Source organism: Mustela nigripes, chromosome 6 (genome assembly GCF_022355385.1).
Source record: "Mustela nigripes isolate SB6536 chromosome 6, MUSNIG.SB6536, whole genome shotgun sequence".
In the NCBI taxonomy this organism is placed as follows: domain Eukaryota; kingdom Metazoa; phylum Chordata; class Mammalia; order Carnivora; family Mustelidae; genus Mustela; species Mustela nigripes.
The window spans coordinates 18,113,736-18,135,659 of NC_081562.1; the positions used below are offsets into that span (position 1 = coordinate 18,113,736).

Consider the following 21,924-nt stretch of genomic DNA (forward strand, 5'->3'; position numbering starts at 1 on the left):
AAAAAAAAAAAAAAAAAAAAAAAAAAAAAAAAGAGAGAGAGAGAGGAGATAACATTGAGTGAGCAATTTCAACAGTTCTTTTGAAAGCTGTCAAATTGGTTAAAATGTGGTCACTGACCTAACAGAAGGAGTGATTCCCAACACAAGTTTACACAGGGATGCTACAAGGAGAAGTGAATCAATTCATTCTACTCCCAAGAAACCTGGAACTTGAAGGTTTTTCATAACAGGCACAGGGCCTAAAATAAAGGGCCAGCGATAGTTTGGTTCAGAGCTCCATTTTTCCTTGGCTCACCCTGTAGAGTCAAGACAAGGATTTATTGTCTGGCAAAATTAAACTAGAGAGGCTCTCAACACAGGGACACTGGACTCAGAGATGATGTGGAATCTCCAGACAGGGATTTCTTGAAATTTTAGGTGGTAGTCTTGTGGGAACTTCAGGCCCTTTTCCCTGTTGTATTCCCAGAATTTTAACAGCCAGATAAATATTTCCTGGGCTGGTATTTGGAGCATTCTTCTGTAGAGAAGGCAGAGAAAAGCCCTTCACATTCTGACATTGAGGGATCTGTCATGGGAAAGGCAGGCTCACTGCCTGATGCTACAGTGAAGCCCAGTAGTCAACAAGCCTTGCTCTAGGGAACCCAGTTTGCAGGCTGCATTTTAGTGCCTTACTATTAAATATCAATGGGTAGCCAAGATTGCAAATAATTTTTTTATGATTTTTAATTTTCAGAAGAATCTTTCTGCTGATGCAAATGTTTCTCAAGCTGTTAAGAATATTTTTATAGACAGTGACAACATTGGGATACATTTACGATAAATTGTTTTGAAATGTAAATTTTAGTACATCTAGAGTTGAAGATTTTTGCAGGCAATATTTTAAAAAATATTTAACTCTTCATACACATTTGTTTTGTGTAAATCTGAATTTAATTTTGAACTTAAATTTATACAACAGTATTTCCATGTTTCCTCTGATATTTCTGTCACTTGTGGAGGTCTTATAAGAAACTGAAGGTGGCTTAATGATTTTCATATAATTCAAAACATTTGTTATGCAATTTCAGGAAGATCATCCTAACTCAGTGCAATTAGGGAGGTTGGTTTTAGCTCCTTACTCTGTGGCTTACTACATATGTTAACAAAAGCAGAATACCTCTTTCTTTTAGTTGTGTTTGTAGCAAGTATCATATTTTTCATTTCGAGGATAAGGAAAGTACCTAGGATTTTCAGACTCAGCTAATTGGAGAATGATGCCAACTAAGGCAAAGTGGGCATCATCTTTTCCAGTATCAGTACCATCTTTATCAGAATTAATCAGTTTAACCCAGAGTGAAAGAAACCATTCCATGACCGCAGACTGCATTTTAAATCCTCATGTCACTAATACATGTCCCCGGGCACCAGTCAGAGCAGGAAGAGGTTTTAGTTCACCCAACTCAAGCCGTTTTATCCAAAAAGCAATTCAAAGCCAACTTGTGCTTGCCACGTTGGTAAGGTGCCACGTCGGTGAGGTGACTGTGGCAACCCCAGACTCTGTACTCTCACCGTCAAACCTTGAACCTGGAAGTCTCAACAAAAATCTCGTGATACTGGTTCTGAATCTCAATCCCTGTAGCCAACAGAATGTAATGCACTGTTGTGCTCAGATAATTTGCTTTATCCCTGAAGTCTGGGAGTCTGGGGGGAGACACACATGTAAACCAAAGGCATCATGATTTGGAGTCACATAGATGTCTAAATACTTGGTCCTGGAAGTAGAATCAAAGAATGTAGGGGCTGAAAAGGCACACATACCTTCCCCAGTGGTGGTGGTCACAGAGGCTGTAACCCTTTTTTTGGAGGAGACATCTGCTTTGGGTTAGAGAAAGGACTGAAGCTTTCCACATAGACCACTTTTGTCCCTGCACTCATTTGCCACCTGCACTGGACGGTCACCATGCCTGGCTGCATTTCTTTTCACACTAATGTTCAGTGGGAAGAGATTAAGAGCAAAGATCAAGATCACACAGGGCATGATCCTACTTCACCAAATGGTGGGTAATGCTTCATGTAGAAGAAATGATCGTTTTATTCCATATTTATGTTCAGACCCTGGGGGTGATATTCTAAGTGGCTGCCTTCCATCACAATTTGAATTTCCTGTTGCTGAAATCCCACCCTTATTTCTTGTTGTGGGTCTTCAGGGTCGGCTAAAGAATGATTCTGGATTTTCCCAAGTCAAATTGAAGAACTCTCTGTCAAAGAATAAGTTTCGTGTGGAAATCCAAACCGTTCTTTCTGGACTGCAGAGGTGATCTATTTTCATTATCTCATGGGGACCGTGTTCAGTCAGAGAAGCTCCAATTTCTGTCCTTCTCTTCTTATGTCCTCTCATTACAATTGCTGCTAGGTATCCTGAAGCTGGTGCTTCCCCTGCAGATTGCCAAGAGAGAAAGAAAATACACCGTCATTGGCTACTGTACTTAGAATGGTTCCTAAACCCAAGCAAGAAAACCACGGTGATGTTGGCAAGCAAACAATTGAAAAGTACAGGTGCTGGCAGTATGCACAGCCCTAAAATCAACATGACTTAGGAGGAGAGGAGGTTGGAGAACAAAGAAAGGTGCTTTTCATTCAGAGAAATTTATTTCTTTTAAATATTTGCAATCTGCAGCCGATCGCATAGGAGGCCACTTGGCATTATTTCCCCACAAAAGGGAGGGCTGGGTGGTAATGAGCAGATGCTTGAGTGGCCTGTGGCGTGAGGTGCGCCATCCGTCAAGAAGATCAATATTGACTGTTCTTGTATCTTTGTGACGAAAGTTTGCTCTTCTTAAACAAAACAAAACAAAAAAATGGTGGGGGTTGTGCTTTAATATATAGAGCGTGGATTTGACTTCAGGCAGTAAATCAACTGCGAACAGTGAGGACTGCACAGACAGGACTAAGTCTCCCCTTCCCCTGCCCAATGATAACATGTTCAGTGTTTTAAGGAGTAAAATATATCCTTAAAAAATTTAAGGAGTAAAATATATAAGGAGTAAAATATAAAATATAAGGAGTAAAATATATGACTCTGACCATCTTTTCTCCATCCATTCTTTTTCACTTCAGTTAAATCATACCTTGAAGATACCGTATGAAAGTCATGCTGTACAAAATGTGTTTTAAACTACACACTGAAGTGGTTCACTTTGACTCCGCCTATATCAACAAAGCAGCATGTCTTATGTAGCAGAGAGTGTGCTAGGCACTGGAGAGACCAAGATGAAGAAGACAGTTGCTTTTTTGTGCCTCAGTTTCCCCAGTTTGTCAAGCTTAGATCACAGCAAGAATTCTGGTTATGACCAGCCTCCTATACCGTGGCAAATGATTTATTCTTTAGATCAAAGTGTCATCTACATCTTTGACATGCATTCAAATCAGCTGAGGACTCTGTTAAAATTTGAGTAGGACTAACTAAAGCCAGGCCACAGAATCTCCATTTCTAACCAACTCCCCAATCGTAGTCTATGGATTTACTTTGAATAAGAAACATCTACATATTACTTTTATCACTCATGTGTATGATGCTTATGAACTGTGCCCATTCCTGGGCCCCCCTCTCAAATTTTTGAGTCAAAAATCTTCATTTTAACATGTTCCCCAGGTGATTTCTATGCACAATAAAGTTTGAGAGCCATCAATTAGTCGATGGGAAACCATTGAACAGTTAAGAAGGTGAATGTTATTGTCTATTATTGTATTTATTCTATTGGATTTTAGGAAGAGAAGGTGAAAAGGGAATTCCACTGAGGTGAATGGTGGGAACTGTAGCAGGGGGATGAGTCTGAAGGACATTGAGATGGGGGTGCTGACAGGATTTGGTTATGAGTGGATCTGGGGGTGAAGAAGGTAGGAGGAGGCCAGGGTGACTTTCCAGGTTCTGGTTTGGATGTCTGGATTGCTGGTTGTGCCAATGATATGGGGAAGCAGGACCGTGTGGGGTTAAGAACACAGAGTCGGGAGTGGGGAAGAGTAGATTTGAGACCCATCTTCAGCGCTGACTTATTTACATAGCCTTGGTACGTTAATTTTTTGTCAACAAAACATGGTTGATGGTTTTTATGAGGTAATATTAGCCCCCTTTTGCAGAGGTAGAAACTGAGGAGTAAAGGGTAAATTGTCCAGCTCCTATGTGTGGAGAGGAGTGGGGGTGGGTTTTCCACATACAGCCTTCCTTGTTGGATAGTCCCTGCTCTGAACCTTTAGCTCCAGGGTTTCTCCAAGGACAGATGGGCTGGGGTAGTTAGCGGCATTCATTTAGCCACTCAAAGTTTTCTCTCACTTCATGTTCTCTCAAGGTCTCTTACTGTCACCTCTGAGCCACCTCCTCCCTTTAAAGTGTAGCAAGCCCCTCCCTTTCACTTCTCTTCGCTCATCTGAGATATTTTCAAAAAGAGTTTACTTAAGATGGAACAAATACCTCTAGAGATAAAGCAAAGGCTGACAGCAGTGGAGACTTCCAAGTACAGGTGTCTGACCTTGACTCAGTTTATCTCCCACATCCTGTTGCTGGTGCAGCTGGCCTGGGGCACTGGGTTCCTGGCTCTCATTCCACCTTTTAACATATTATGTGTCCTCTTAAGTTTCATCCCAGTAGGTCTGTCCTGCCTCCTTGGTCTGTAGTCATGGCCAAGGAAGAGTTCCTCCTCTGTTCCGTCTTAAGACCCTCCCTCTCCGCTTCAAGTTTCTGGCTTGAGAAACAAGCTTTTTCCACAGGGAATGGCTCGGGCTGGGGGAATATGGCTGTGGGATGAAAATCTCAGCCTTCAGGAAAGATCCCATTCCTCATGCAAGGGTTGTTTGGTCTTATAGACCCAGTGAACTAACACCACCTTAAACATATATTGATCCAAACAGTAATATCCAATCATATCCAAACAATCAACATTATGCACAAATGCTAGTGGGCAGTTGGTGCTGATTACATGTTTGTTGAATTGTTTAATTTCAAATTGAATCAGGCCATCCTAATTTATGACCTTGCTCCTATTAATTATCCAATATCTTTGCATCTTTCTTCTCTTTATTTTCCCCTTTTATTTTTTATTTATTATTTCAAGGAGACAAAGCTCAACTTCAAAGCTTGCCCTGCTTCAATCTTCTGTCATCCTTCTCTATGCCCTATGTTTCCAGTAACTGTACTCAGAATCACCCACATCAGGATATCACATGGCTATGACATCTCTGCTTTCAAATCTTTGCTTTAAAGTTACGCAGTCCAAGAAGGCATCTCTTATTTATGTATATAAATTGGTACATTATCCTCAACATTTTCAATTCCCCTTATCTTGTCTTATTTTTCGTTTTAGGAGTAAAAAAATTGCCACCTGATATATTATAGATGTATTTATTTATTTTTATGTCACCTTCACTTAACATGTCAATTTCATAAGGACAGAGATTTCATCTGTTATATCCCCAGTTTCTGGAACAACATCCAGCATATAGTGTAACTCAATAAAAATTTGTTGAATGAACAGATAAATAAGCTAATTAGCCCCTTTAATGAAATATATGGGAAGGATGTGCATATGTAGGTACCTGGAGTCAATTACAGTTACTATCAGGATTATCTTATTTAAAAAATAAGGAATATTTTAAAATAATATTTCATTTATGGAAGTAAGCATGACAGGTGGCATGGATTATTTTCAGAACCATAGACCAGTTTTATTTTGTGTATTTTTCCCTTTACCTTATAGCCCAGCCCTCTTCATGAAAGAGCTGCCTTACCTTGCTCCAGATTCACTGGTCACATGAAGAATTTCTCTGAATCTCTTAAACTTAGAAGTTTATGTTTTCTACATTTTCCAGGTAAATTCAGAAATAATGTCAAGAAAGACCAGAGTTTCTAAAGAAGCTCTAAAATATGTACAGGTAAAAGCATAAAGACTTTATTGAAGAACACTTGAAATATGTTACAAAGTAGCAACAGTAAAGATTTCATTGGCTTGTGAAGTTGGTAAATCCATGGGACAGACTGGCTCAGAGCATGGCTGGATCCACTGTTCACTGATATTATCATGATTTTCTTTTTCTTTTTTAAAAAATGTCCATATTGATATAATTCTCATTTTGAGAATGCTAATGGATAGCAGTAATGGGTCTTGTCAGCTACAGGTTTATATGATTCTTAGAACTTGTCAGTTCAAAAATAGAGAAATCCTCTTTTGCTTGGCATCTTTAACAGTCCCCACCTCCTATCCATTGACTCTGCTTGGTCAGATCTGAGTCTCCTGTTCATTCCTGGAACAATCAGGGCGTGTGGGAGAATAGAGCACAGCAGTCAACGTTTGCTACCCCAGCATTTAACTCTGACAGCTGCATTTAAATTACACAAAATCGTGTGTGTGTGTGTGTGTGTGTGTGTGTGAGGGGTAGGGGGAAGGAGAAGGGGAAGCATAGTTTCCCAAAATAAATTGATACAGGACAAGCAAAAAGTATTATTTTGTGTCAAACCAAAATAATAAGTGGTTGCATTAATTACATTCTATACAGTGCTGTCACAATAAACTATTATGAAAATTTTGGACCATTTCACTAACTTGAAAAGATAAATGAATTTATATGTCTTAACTAAGAGAAAAAAAGTTTTTAAGGCGATTGATAAAGCTGATAACTGCTACACTCTCATTTGGAGAATGTCTTATTTTAGAATGTATTTATTATTTACTTATATTTATTTAGCAATCAAGTTTGTTGCATATATATAGATATCAGGACTGTTTGAAAGGTTTTGTTGATTTTATATTTCCAAAGTTCTGGAGTAATGTGGTTTAAATGGGATCCTTCACCCTGTGATCTCCACACAAACTCTTCTTTTTCTTCTTCTTCATCTTTTTTTTTTTTTTTTTTTTTTTTAACAGAAGTTAGGAAACCATGTTTGTGTTGGTGGGGTGGTGGTGGTGGTGGTAGTGGAATTCATTCATATGGCTCAAAAGAGGTTTATAGTGAAAAGTCTTGTTCCCACCCTTGCTTCAATCTGCCTCATTCCCCCTCCCCCATAGGAAGCTGCATTTTCTGGTTTCTTGGCAATCCATCCACATTTTCTCTAAGCAAATAAAAGTGTGTCTGTGAGCAAATAGAAGTGTGTGGATTAGTAGCAACATTCTGGACTTTGCTGTCTTATTGAACACGTTAACTTGGGGCTCTATACACAGTAGTACACTGAGAGTTTCCTCTTCCATTTTTCTTGCAACTTCAGAGTAATATATTTTATGAATATACTTTAGCTGGTTTTCTTTGATAGACCCTACTGATTCTCCCTCCCCTGCCAAAAACCTCAATGAAATAATTAGGATTTCTCAGCCTTGATGGCTTGTATTAAAAATTACTGAAAATTTTGACCCAGTCCACTTTTGTTAGTTTTACAGAGAAAGAGTAATTTAGGATTCGTTTCAGCCAGCTAATGTAATTCAATGACAACCCCTTAATTCTTTTTGAAATACAATGGAAGAATGGAAAGTAATTGCCACTATCAGTATCGCAAAAATGTGTGGCTTCAAGAGTCAGTATACTAGGATCTGATGGTTGAGAGAATGGGTATAACTTTGAGAAGTGTCATGGTTAAAACAAATACATGGCTTGCTCTGATAGCTCTAAATTCCTTGCCATGCTGATATTCATCTTAAATTTGGGGACATGAAGTCTTTAAGCATGCTAGAATTGAGGGGGAACCAAGGAATGGGGATATGAAGAGAGCAGAGACTTTTCCAGAGATGAGGGTCTCACCTGGCCATAGGCAGGACAGATGAGCAGCAGTATCTTGGTTCTGGGAGCCATATCTTGACAAGGGCAGAACCCTATAAATAGCAAGGAGAGCAATTAAGGTTAGACACCTAGGAGCTGAGGAGCGTTGAGCTAGTTTGGTTTGGTTGCTTGGCAATGAAGAATGATTACTTATTTACTTATTTATTTTTAAGCAAGGAAGTAATGTAATTTGATTTTACCTAGATTTGTGTATTTACCAAGATTTGTATATTTCATGTGTTCAGAAAAGAAAAAAAAAGAGATCAGTGTGACTAGAATATAGTTAATAAACAAGAGAGCTGTATAAATTGAGATTAGACACAAACAAGGTCCATATTGTAAAGAGCATTTTTAGGTGACCATCAGGAGTTTTGGATTTTATTCTAAATACAGTGGGAGGCCATAGAAGATTTTAAGTGGAGATATACCATCTTCTGGTACATGTTTTAAAATGATCCCAAAGTGGTTGTTTGGACAATAATTATAAAAAGGACAAGTGAGGAATCAGGGAGACCAATGAGGGGACCACAGTAAAAGTCCCAAGTGAAAGATGAAGGGGATGCAGATAGCCATCATGGCAGTGAAGATGGGAATAGATGGATGTTGGAAATAAATTGTAGACAGATAAAACGAGTAAGACTGTGGATGGTTAGGAAATGGGAATAAGGGACAGGTAGGAATCCAGAACGATTCTCATTTCTTTGGCTTGAACCAACTCGACAATGGTACTGTCACTTACTGGGCTGGAGAATTACTGAGTGAGGACCTGTTTTAGGGAGAAAAGTAAGAAGTAGAATAAGACCTTAATTCTATCATACTCAGTCACAAAGTTTGGGAGCTTTTGGAGATTGCTGTCTTAATCAGTCTAGAGCAATTACTTTCACCCTTGAAATGGCTTCTCCATGCTGCCTCTCAAACCACTGCTTCTTGAATAACATCAGTGATCTCACATGCCTGGGATTTTTCAAGTTTCTCTTCTTATGACATGACTAAGGAAAATTTACAAAATTACAAAAGGACCATAGTAATTCATTTCACCCCCAAATGGCTCTTTGAAATGTGTTTTTTTCAATTCTCCAATGAAGAGGTAGAATTCATTTCTCTATGCTTTGAATCTGTAGTTGGCTATGTGACTTGTTTTGGCCAATGGGACCTTAAAAAAATATGGCATGAATAGAAAATTGGAAAGTGTTTGTATATTGAGGCTTGCCTCTCTCACTGCAGGAAACTCTTCCATCATTCCATGAATGAGTTCAGACTATCTTACTGGATGATGAGAAACTTGAGATTGTCACCCCAGTTAACATTATGAGTGGAACTTTAATTTTCCTCTCCTAGGTGTGATCATGAGGTCAGGTCCAGACCCAGGATGATGGCAACGGCCAAAGAAGGATCTTTTGGAGTCCTGATTGGCGGAGAAACTGGGACCTTCCTTCAGCAGACAGGTGGACCACACTGAGGACCACAGGGGAAGGGAGGGAAAACTGGATGGGAAGAAATCAGAGAAGGAGACAAACCATGAGAGACTCTGGACTCCAGGAAACAGATTGAGGGTTACAGAAGTGAGGGTGATGGGGTAACCAGGTGATGGGTATTAAGAAGGACATGTGCTGGGATGAGCACTGGTGTTATATGCAACTAATGAATCATTAAACACTAAACAAACATTTATGATGTACAATATGTTGGCTAACTGAACATAATAAAAAAATAAAAGCAACAAACACATTACTTAAATAATGAGAAGGAAGTAAGAGTGCTTGTTTTGCTTTACATGAACCAAATCCAAGTGGTGTGAAGAGAAGAGAAAAAGGAAGCTAAACCCATTTTCTTATCAGCTGAGCAGAAGTGAGCAAAGGCTATAGTTCTGTCTAATGGACCTGAACAGACACAGACATTCAAATGGGCTTAGTTATAGATGTCTCCTTTGTGACTTAGAATAAAGCTCTGAACTGGGGGAAATGTTCTTTTCAGAACTGAGAGCTAAGCACTTCCCATGTCCCTAGGTGTGCTTTGGGAAGGTTTCTGTGCTTACTACCCCATAATATCCTTCTGTTTGTGTTAATATCAGCCTCAACACAACGCATTGTCTGGAAAAGTCTCACCAAGATTGGAGACTCCTGTATTACAGACCACAAGGGCTTCCTGGAGAAGACTCATTTCTCCTCTTCCCAGGTAGAATATGAAGAGAGGAAATGGCCTCAAAATGTCTTAGTTTTTTCAAACATATCTCCTGTCAGTTTGCAGAATCACATCATAGCCAACCCCAGGTGGATAAAACTGACTGGGTCTTGCAGAGACAGCTTCCTCTGTTTTCCTGAAACTCTCTTGCTCTTTCTTTGCCATAGTCAAAGGCTCTCATTCTTTTTCTGCTAAAACTTGTGAGGAATCTCTTGGATTCTGAAAGGACTCTTTCACTTACCCTGGTGAAGAAATGCTGGCTCTCACTGGAACCTTAAATGCTCTGTACCTTTCTCACCACTTTCTTGCAAGAGCTCAGAGTGGGATTTGCCATCCACCCATTCCTTGCTGAAAACACTTCCCGTGGGGGTTGACAGAAATCTGCATTTGGGGCAATTTCCAGTTGTTTGGCTTTTGAGGGGAAATAGTGCAAATATAAACCCAAGGCTTTTCTTGGGAAATTTATGAAGCATCTTGTAGAAAGGGAGGGGGAGAAGGACATTTATCAAAGAGCCTGTGCTGCTGGTCCTCATATAAATGCTCTTTCTCCGTTCCTACCAGACTCAAGAATACAACTCAAGCACAAAGCAGAGGAGGCACTGACAAGTGAATGCAATGGTGCTTTCTAACCTGTGTGGATTGAAACCACACAAATTTTGATTCTGTAAAGTCTTCCTTAGCATGCTGGATTAATCACATGGATTAATAAAACACAATTGCCTCCCCTCCCTGGTGCCTCCTAGCTTTTGTACTTGCCTTCCCCCAACCCCCTTCATTTTTAAATTCTATGGAACTCTCAGGGAAAAAAAAGCATTTTCTGCGAGTATCCTGGCCATTGGTTCATTGGTTGAACCCGCCTAGGAGGATGGCTCTCCGAATTTTTCAGTGTGCAGACCTCTTCTCTGAGCTTGTATAGCAACCTCTGTGCTTTGGGGAGAACTCAGGGTGTCTTTTGAACCCCACACTTTGCAGAGTTCGTTGTGAGTGAAAATAGCACACTGCAATTATTTACATGTAAACACAAGCAAAGACTACTTTAAAGGGGTTTAGTACTTGGTGGAGGATATTAGTTAAGGGCTTGGTTAGGGATATATATGTTGGCCTCAACTCTATTCAGCCTGTTTAGCTTCCATGAACCCAAGCCTCCCTGTCTTCTGGGATAACATCAGCCAGCCTATGTCTAATTCAACAGCAGCTAAACTTGACAAATGTGATTAGCGTGTCAGCCATCATTTTACCACTTCATATTCACTTAATCCTTACAGAGACCTTAGGAGACATCATACTATCATTTCTATTTTCTGAAACTGGGACCAGAGATGTCCACTGTTTGACTCGAGGTCATACCACTGCTAAGTGGTAGAACTGAGACAAGGCAGATCCAGCATTCTCCCAAGTTGTGATCCTAACCATTGTACCTCCTTGCCTAAAGCCAGTTCCTTTCAACCTAGGTCAATGCTGTCTTCATCCAGTAGGTAGATTTCTAGGCTATGATTGAACTTTGATTTGAACTTCATGAACTTTGACTTTTTCAAAATGATAACATGACAGACAATTTTCTATTTCAGCCTCCAGCTCACAGTTATCATTCATTAGGGGGAAAACCCTGATGAAACCTCATAGGGAAAAGCAACAGAGAGGAAAAATGGATGGAGAATAGGGAGCAGATAGTAATGTGAGAAAAAGCAATGTCTTGGAATGGATGGGCATTGATTTGGCACCTTGTGCTTATGCTTGAGTGCCATTATGATGTGGTGCAGGGGCTTGGTTTTACTCTTCAGGGTCTATCTCCTGTACAGCCCCCTCTTCCCTCACCTTCCCTCAGAGGGAGAATTCTTTCTTTTTCCTCAGTCCACTTGGTCTCTTCTTCAAATTTATCAGCAAAGAAGAATTCTGCCCTCATCAATTAGCTCCTTGGCTTTTAATATCAGACCAGGCTAATGGTGAGTGAAGAAGCAGGAAAGTAGCAAGAGAAGAAGAAAAATGATAGTGTGAAGGGGAGGGAAGAGGAAAGGACAGGGAACCTGTGGTGCCAGCTGGTGTGACGGGGGGACGTTGGGGGTTTGGGAGTGGGGCAGCATGCTGGGGGAGATATGGGGACAGCTGCTATTTTTACAGGAGAGAGAATGAGGGGAGAAGAAGGGCAAGGAAGGAACAGAATGAGGGCGGAGACGGAGGAAATAAGGAAGAGTGGAAGAAAGAGGCTTCCAAGGAATTTGCTGTGCCTTATGCGTCTAGACCTTCTTTAGTATCTCTGAACTAGACTGAAATTAAGATGGAAATTGATTTTCAAAAATCTTTAGACACCCGTTAAATTTATTTTATCTAGGCACATCTAGGCAAAAAGGGGCCACATATGGGATCCCCTCCTCAGGGTTTACCCATCTTAAAATCTCCAGGTTGTGAGCACATGCATCATCTTTTTTTTTTTTTTTTTTTTTTTTTGGTCTAACTTGAACCCCTTCTCTAGAATATGTGACCCATGACAGTTGTTTCTCTTTGCACATACACAGTGTAGCGATTTTATCTCTTCACTTTTGATTCAAAATAGTATTTTCTGAGTGCCTGCTCTGTGCAAATCAGTGCCAAACAAGACGTAGTTCTTGGCATTTAGAACCGGTTTTTAGGAGAGGATGCAGAAAATAAGCCACTAAAATATATAAACAACATAATTACAGATTGTGCAAAAAAAAAAAAAACCCATAGTAGAAGTAAACTTGGAACAATTCCCTGTAAAAGTGACAGTTAAATCTGGATCTGAAAAATAAGAAGGACCTAGTTACATGAAAAGCTCTGGGAAAAAAGTACGCTATGAATTTTTAGGGAAAATGTCTTGGAAATATATTTTTAATTAGATTTCTTCACATATCTATTTTTTTTTAAAAAATCAGAATCTTGAGGAAGATTAATAGAATTTATCAATATGAACAAAAGAAAGAAAAGAACATTCTAGTGGACATGTGGGACAATGACCAAATTGCTAACACTTTTATTGTTGGAGGCCCAGAAGGTGAGGAGGAAGAGTGAGAATGAAGAAGTATTTGGAGGAATAAAGGCTGGAAACATCCTAAATTTGGTGAAAAACATAAACCCACACATTTAAGAAACTGAGAGAATCCCAAATGGATTTAAAACATAAATCCACATTAAGATGTATCCAAATTAAACTTCTGAAAACTGAATATGAAATAAGTGTATTCTCTTACCCTTAAATCCCTGGTATACATTTTAAAAGGTGAAGATTTAATGTTTTAGGGGCAGGGAAAAAGTGATAACTGGTTGTATCAGCAGGACACAGCAAGAAATATTTGACACAGTTGAAAGGGTTTCACAGAAAGTAAGTTAAAGTCTTGCCTATCTTGAAAGGAATGACATATTTATCTTTTCTTCTGAGGGAAGATTTTAATCTCTGTGTACCTTTTCCTCCCACTGTAACATGCAGATAATAATATGGTCTTACTTTAGGAGCTACCTTTAATATTTTATAAAATACTATCCCAACTGTAGTTCTATGATGAAAAATTTATACAAAAGGTGTATTTTGACTTTTCCTTCATAAACAAGGAATTTAGCAAACTATGCTTACTCCCAGTACCTCTTAACTTCCTGGTCTTCAGTTATAGAACGTGGAATACTATTTTTAGTAAATCTTTGATTTAATTAATTATGAATACATTAATTTTAATTCAATTACATATCCTCTTGTATCTGAATCATATTATTTACCACAATTCTTTAAAACCAGTCTATAAGGGGCCTGGGTGGCTCAGTGGGTTAAAGCCTCTGCCTTCGTCTCAGGTCATGATCCCAGGGTCCTGGGATTGAGCCCTGCATTGGACTCTCTGCTCATCGGGGAGCCTGCTTCCTCCTCTCTCTCTCTGCCTGTCTCTCTGCCTACTTGTGATCTCATTCTGTCAAATAAATAAATAAAAATCTTTAAAAAAATAAAAAAAATAAAACCAGTCTTGTATATGCTTACATTTTTTTTCTATATTCACCCTCAGCTTTCTGCTCTTTCATTTTTAATTTTTTTTAAAGATTTTATTTATTTATTTGACAGAGAGATCACAAGTAAGCAGAGAGGCAGGCAGGCAGAGAGAGAGAGAGAGAGAGAGAGAGAGGAGGAAGCAGGCTCACTGCCAAGCAGAGAGCCCGATGCGGGACTCGATCCCAGGACCCTGAGATCATGACCTGAGCCAAAGGCAGCGGCTTAACCCACTGAGCCACCCAGGCGCCCTCATTTTTAATTTTTACTCTTGATTAATTTTTCAGCTTATTAGGGACATTTTCAAGTAAAATTGTATTTTATTTTATTTTTTAAAAAGATTTCATTTATTTGACTGAGAGCGAGAGAGAACATACAAGCAGGGGGAATGGGAGAAAGAAGCAAGCTTCACACTGAGCAGGGAACCTGATGCCAGGCTCAATCTGAGGACACTAGGATCATGACCTGAGCTGATGGCAGATGACCTGAGCTATAGGCAAACACTTAATGACTGAGCCACCCAGGTGCCCCTGAAGGAAAATTTTAAAGGAGCATGTTTACTTGGTTTGCTGTTTTTTATTCTGGGTGAGCTTCTCATTTGTCCTGCACATCAGTATTCTTTTAAATCCAACCAGCAAAAAGCCTGCCAAGTCTAGTGTTGGGGGGCTCTAATCTTGAACTAGTCCCCCCATGCTAGTAAGACAGCCTCATCTTCCAGAAGAAAAGTGTGTGGACATCTTCATTAGTAGTGTATGTGTGTGTGGACATCTTCATTAGCAAACTCTTCTCAGAAGCCCCCAGAAGATTTGTTTATAAGTCTCATTATGTTTAACTAAGTCATGTGTCTTCTACTTGACCAATTACACTGGATGGAATGATATTACCATAGGGATTTTCCCCTGAGCTGCGAAGAGGGCTACTTCTTGAAGGTGTGGATACCTGAATGAAAGGTGACCTCTCTTTGTAGAGAATACAGTTTCTTCTGCACCAATAGTGTCTGCTGCATCTTCCTTACTTCTGATTTTTTTTTTTTTTGTAATGTTGGTTACTCCATTTAGTCATCCAAAGAAGATCTTGATTTTTCTATCAGACATTTAATTTATTTGGGATTGTTCCTCATCTTACCCTGCTTTGTCTTCTCTCTGCTTACTGTTGTTTTGCCGGTCATCCTGGTGTCTGTACCTGTTCTGTAAGGCTATATCTTCTTTCCATTAAGGATGCCAAGCTCTGTTTTGTTTGTTTGCTTGTTCCTAATGCAAAAATCATTTCATCCTTCTCCATCAGCCACTTTTACTCTCCTTTTATATTCTAAGCTCCTCAAAAATCTCTTTTACTATCCAGAGCAAGAGTACATCCCTTCCTATTCATTCCCTACCCTGAGCCCCAGACCATCTAAGCATCTTGGCAGCTGGATTTACCATCTTGTCTTTCATCATAGAAGTGGATAAAATACATGAGTCTTCTAGCCAGCCCTGGACGTCTGCTTCTGTGCAGCTGTCCTTACATTCTTCCGAAACTCTTCACATCATCTCTCTCTTACTCAAAATCTTTCAGTGGCTTCTGATCACACATTCCTGTTCTTAAAAGGATGGACTGGTTGGAGGACTCTGCCTTTTGCTGGTCAGGAAAACCCATCTGTGTCTATGCTGCCGAGCTCTGTTTTTGAAAATTCCCAAAGTGATTGATTGCAGGATGGTTTTTGTGAGCCATTGGGATGATGCATTCTCTCCTTCATTTTGCTGTATGTAACTGCGTTTATATTTTATGAGCATTATATGAATTCATATGTTTTTCATCTTTGAATGAACAGGATTCTTTCTGGTCCTTGGTGCTTTCCAGAAGACATGATGTACAAGTATCATATGCTTCTGTTCATTATCCACTCAGAAGTTGTTAGAATCTTTTTCAGGCCTGCTGCTGAATAGTAAGGTGATGGTACAGACCTGTTCCCAGGTTTAGCTTCCATTACAACCCTAAACCCACCTCCACCTAGCAGTGCTTTCCTTTGAGAAGCTGGAATCTCCCACCCACCACCTGATTCTCTGATACTCATGGATTATAAGAGGGATGACAACTCCAGGAAACATTGTTACCATGAAGCTCTTCTCCGACCTAACACTTGACATGTAAGGTCTACATCTTTTGGCCACTGTTCTCTGTCTCTCATACATCCAAGCACAAAGCTAGGGCAGGGACTGGAAAAATACAGAGCCTACCTTTAAAATCACTGGGCACAATACATAGAGGTGACTATTTTTTTATTGTTGTTTTCTTTTTATCTTGACCACAAACCCTGGACTGTGTTGGGGAAGTGGACAACTGGATGGAGGCAAAGCATCTCCCTCCTATTTTCCCATCAGCTGGGGCTATTTTGTTAATTTTCTAAAGTATGGATATTGCATTGGAAGTTCTCTTTCTATGTCATTCTTCATAAAAATGCCCCTCAGAATCCATCATGGAGTGTCTTACAGGCTTAGAATTAGTAAAATGTGAGGAGAGGCTGCACCTGGGAATGATCGCTGAAAGTTCACACGATTCTTCCAATAATGGATTTTTACCTGGTCGTGTGGGGATCATAGAATTTTTGCCATGTAATCTCATTTACATTTCATAGCATCCATACAAGTGGCAATTCCAAGAGATGGCACAGATAGTCCGTGGCACTGTGTTATCAGCTCTGGGATGGACTGACAACAGCTTTTCTCATACTTCTAATCACTTGATACATCACTTCATTTTTTAACACTGAGTTTATCGCCCCTTTCTCTCCCCATTAGTGTTAAAGAATAAGACTACACAGATAAGCAAAAATGAATTTTTTAAATTTATTTTCAGCATAACAGTATCATTATTTTTTCACCATACCCAGTGCTCCATGCAATCCATGCCCTCTATAATACCCACCACCTGGTACCCCGACCTCCCACCCTCTGCCACTTCAAACCCCTCAGATTGTTTTTCAGAGTCCATAGTCTCTCATGGTTCACCTCCCCTTCCAGTTTACCCCCACCCCCTTCTCTCTAACTCCCCATGTCCTCCATGCTTTTTGTTATGCTCCACAAATAAGTGAAACCATATGATAATTGACTCTCTCTGCTTGACTTATTTCACTCAGCATAATCTCTTCCAGTCCCATCCATGTTGCTACAAAAGTTGGGTATTCGTCTTTTCTGATGGAGGTATAATACTCCATAGTGTATATGGACCACATCTTCCTTATCCATTCATCTGTTGAAGGGCATCTTGGTTCTTTCCATAGTTTGGCGACCGTGGCCATTGCTGCTATAAACATTGGGGTACAGATGGCCCTTCTTTTCACTACATCTGTATCTTTGGGGTAAATACCCAGACACTTCTCCAATAAAGACATACAAATGGCTATCAGACACATGAAAAAATGTTCATCATCACTAGCCATCAGGGAGATTCAAATTAAAACTACATTGAGATATCACCTTACACCAGTTAGAATGGCCAAAATTAGCAAGACAGGAAACAACATGTGTTGGAGAGGATGTGGAGAAAGGGGAACCCTCTTACACTATTGGTGGGAATGCAAGTTGGTGCAGCCTCTTTGGAGAATAGTATGGAGATTCCTCAAGAAATTAAAAATAGAACTTCCCTATGACCCTGCCATTGCAAGAATGAATTTTTGATATTATGTCATTTGAAACTTGTCTTCACTCATAAATACCTTGTAAACTAGTCTTTGCTTCTACCTGTGACTTTGTCAAGGTGTTTTCAGACCGGATAAAGAAATTCCCAGGACCAATGTCATAGAGCATCTGGATACAAGAGGCCTATATAGTGAAACCATGTTAGTTGCTAAGGACTTCTGCCCAGGATGGCTCCACCACTGGAAACAGATTCATTTGTGTAGGACCGCCTCCTGAAATCACTCTTTCTAAGTCACTTCTTTGTTAACTACATCTGGTAGAGGCTCATTTGATTTCAACATTCTCTAGCATGGTGTAGAGATGATTTATGAAAACAAAGCTCTGTTAAATAGTTGACCTTGAACAACACAGTTTTAAACTACATTGGTCTACTCCTATGCAATTAAAAAAAAATGTAGTACAGTACTGTAAATGTATTTTCTCTTCCTTATGGTTTCCTTCATAACATTTTCTTTATGTTAGCTTATTTTATTGTAAAAATACAGTACATAATACATATAACATACAAAATATGTGCTAATTGACTATCTATGGCATTGGCAAGTCTTCCGGTCAAAAGTAGGCTATTAGTAGTCAAGTTTTTGGGGAGTCATAAGTTACACACAGATTTTTGGCTGGACAAGGATTGGTGCGTCCCATGCTGTTCATCAGCCAACTGTATACAGTTAAGTGCTAGTGTTTATAGTATTTATCCACTCATGCACCACAGTTATATGCTATAATGAATTAAGGTAGGTTAACCCATAGTTATACCAGCAATAATGTATTATTTATTTAAAGATTTAAAGTTTGAAAACTTTTTGATGTTTAAACATCAATTTTATTTATTTTTATTTTTTATTTAATTTTTTAACTTAAATTCAATTAGCCAATGCATAATACATATTTAGTTTTTGATAAAATTTCCAGTGATTCATTAGTTGCATATAGCACCCAGTGCTCATCACACCATGTGACCTCCTTATTGCCCATTATTGCGCTACCTTTGACAAAAAATTTGATAAATTTTAATTTAATATTTGATGGAGTATGATTAAGGACAGTGATCACTGTCAAAACTGTGGAGGATTATCCTGTGCTGCTTCTGTATTTGAAAACAACAGGATTTATTTTTGATGACTTTGTCACTTAACATTGGAGGAATCTAATTAATAGTGTACAATGCAAGTATTTCTACTATGAAAAATTCATCGCAGAAAGTGTGTCAAAGGAGTGAGAATTCTCAGATCCTCCTAACTTGACAAAATGTACCATTGTTTCAAAGACTTATTTAGACTGTCCCATATGCATAGATTTTATCATAGGGTTTCAATCATGGAAAATGTATGACTGTATATTCTGCTTTAACTTACCATCATATCATTTTTTTATAATGCCCCATAGTTCAGTTCAACAAATATGTTTACATTTTCTTTCAGTGGCTCAACAATACCCAGTTGACCTATTATCACTGAATTAGTATTATCATTAATATTATAATATTATCATTTCTCCCTTATGGGACATACAGGTTGCTTTTACTCATTTTTTTTCCTTTCATGAATAACTTTGAAATGCTTGCCTTGATAGAACTCAAGAACCACGTTAACATCAACTATTAATAGGAATGTCAGTAAGAATAGCCCCAATGAAGCATCCAAGATTTAGGAAGTTCTGAACAGAGGCAAATATAATTCCATCATTTGCTGATTGACTAGCTTAATCTGCAAATGTGGTGACGTTAAAAACACTGCTGGGTTTGGCAAGGGGCTGGGATTACAATAATAATAGCGGTAGTAATCATAGGAATGAGAACAACAATATCAACAATGATGGTAGTGATAAGAATGACATCTACAGGCGTGCCTGGGTGGCTCAGTGGGTTAAAGCCTCTGCCTTCGGCTTGGGTCATGATCCCAGGGTCCTGGGATTGAGCCTCACATCGGGCTCTCTGCTCTTCAGGGACCCTGCTTCCTCCTCTCTCTCTGCCTGCCTCTCTGCCTTTGTGATCTCTGTCTGTCAAATAAATAAATAAATGGCATCTACAATTTATGGGGCACTTTATGCTGAGTGCTCTTCTAAATGCTTTAAGTATATAAACTCATTTGACTTTCACAACAACCTTATGAGTAAGATGCCATTATAATTTTTATTTTATGGAAGGGGAGACATACACAGAGGTTAAAAATTCCTTGTTATTGTAGTGCTGATTAAGATTTCTGTGGTGGGTCTCTTTCTCTCAGAAGGAGATATGGGCAACAAAGCAGGGGTCGGCATCTTTGTTGTTGACTGAAACCAGATAGGCAAAACCCAGAGCTTTCCTGGTAGAGGGAAGAGACTGTGTGGTCTTTGCCACCTACTGGTGCTTTCATTGATCAGCCCACGGAGTTCTCCGATATAGTTCTTCATGGAAGACTTCAGTGTCCATTGGCTACACTCTGGCATCATCATGAACATTTCAGCAGTGGCCTCTGTGCCCTGAGAACACAGCTTGGGAAAGTTTGAATTAGATTAATTTTCATCTTTGTAGATGAGGTCAGGAGAATTTCTTTATTTTGATCCAAGACCCATCTTCCCTCTTTATTTGTATCACAAAGATGAAAATGGCTGAAAATAACTTCATTTTATACAAATGCAGGAGGGGCCTCAGATACACAGCCTTGCCCTGTTTTGATCACATCAGCTGACAACTGGTAACATGCCTGAGCCGAGCTACTACTCCTTGTCCAGATTTAAAGATGAAAGAGATAAAAATCTTTCCTTCTGGATATGTACATTCAGGGAGCATGGATACACTAATTGGTAGTGATTATTATGGTGCCAGTTCAATGAATTTGTACCATTAATGCTAGCGACCCTGGAGAAAAATGTTGAACTTTCTCCCCATGATTCTATTCAAGCATTACTAAAATTCTGGCTTCTGAAATGCCATAAAAAAGCATGTCAGGAAGCGTTCCTTAGCTGGCCTAATTGATTCTCTTAAGATTGTTCAACTACATAACGACTTTTATAAATATTCTTTTCGAAATGGAGAACTTTGTCCATAGTCTTATTTGAGAAAAATCTTTGATTTCAGCATGTTTCCCTTTTTAAAGCAATGTTTTAATTTTGCTGCACTGAATTGCTTCCCCCCCCCCCAGGGTAAAAAGAAGTCAAATTGAATTGATTTCTGTGTTTCAAATGCCTACATAGAAACATATTGAAAGACGATATTAAATACCTCCATTTTTTATGACAAGGCAATTGGGGAAATCATTCTGTGTGTGCTGGGGTATAGAAGAGTTTTGCTTTCATTCATGAACATTAGAATTTCATTTCATTAAATCATATTGGCAGCAAACATTGGTATGTTGGAAGTGGATCCCTCCATTTGGATTTGTACTAAAATTTTGATAGCCTATTTTCCTTTTATTGTTTTCAATGTTACAACATCTCTACTGGGATTTTAAAATTCTCTGCTCACTGGATATGGAGTATGAGTTGTAAACAGGGGAGTGGGCAAAGTGTTCTCAAACACTGTTCTTGAATCTGTCCCTGGTACTTGTCTGGTTTTTTTCTTTCGGGCGTCTGGAAGGGTGGCAGAGACCTGGTGACAGGACAATGAGGTTTTCCTATCAATGCTGACCCTCAGAAACAGACGTCATCTCTGTAATGTAATTCAGTCCAGCTGTCTCTGCATTCTGGAGCTTCCATCATGGAGTTTTATTCAAGAGTAGGCTTGTTTTTATAGAAAGAGGAAAATGCATATTTAATCTTTGAATTTGCCTTTGTATTTTTTTTAACCTAAAAGAGTTAAGATGTTTTCTAATTTTCAAGCTTTCTGATTAACTCTGCTTAAGCTTCTTCAGGAGTATGTATTATGAGGTAATAATACAATATAACTCAGGCAGATTTGAAGACTAGAGTTTGTGTATATAGAACACCTAGTACAATGCTCAGCAAAAGGGATCTCAATGCATATTCATTATTCTCCATCACCTCTCTTTATTTGAACATCATTTGTAATGGGATCCAATAAGACATCATTCCTTGTCTAGATCTCAGAATAAAATAACATATCCCATACTAAATGGGATGGGAGGGGAAGTCTGATTCTGACACTTGATATCTTTATATCATTTTCAGTCTTAAAAAGTTGGTTCTTCTGTTAAAAGTAAAAGGTTGAGAAGGCCCATGAATCTTTTGAGTATCTGCTGAATTTTGAGGTTCCTCATGTGCCACATGTATCTAACCCAGTACCTGTCCACCTGGGAGATCCATAGAAATGCATACATGCCGGTGAATTGATCAGCTTGATGTAGATAGATAGAACATATGTGTTCAGAA

General features: G+C 39.1%; 1 protein-coding gene across 9 annotated transcripts in view; it reads left to right on the plus strand.

The window, feature by feature from the left end:
* The window catches only part of C6H12orf42 (chromosome 6 C12orf42 homolog), a 158,269-nt gene that overhangs the window by 93,660 nt on the left and 42,685 nt on the right, over positions 1 to 21,924 (plus strand). For 3 of the 9 annotated variants that reach the window (XR_009404997.1, XR_009404995.1, XM_059404637.1), the window contains 2 exons: positions 2,187 to 2,293; positions 2,393 to 2,596. The exons of 5 other annotated variants lie outside the window; for them this stretch is intronic. Coding sequence is in view for 1 of the 4 variants with exons in the window: in XM_059404637.1 (XP_059260620.1) it covers positions 2,187 to 2,293; positions 2,393 to 2,576 (291 nt within the window). In the remaining 3 variants the exon portion in view is untranslated. Of the gene's footprint in view, positions 1 to 2,186; positions 2,294 to 2,392; positions 2,597 to 9,114; positions 9,492 to 21,924 lie in introns of those variants that run through there. One more of the 9 variants, XR_009404996.1, reaches the window with a different exon arrangement.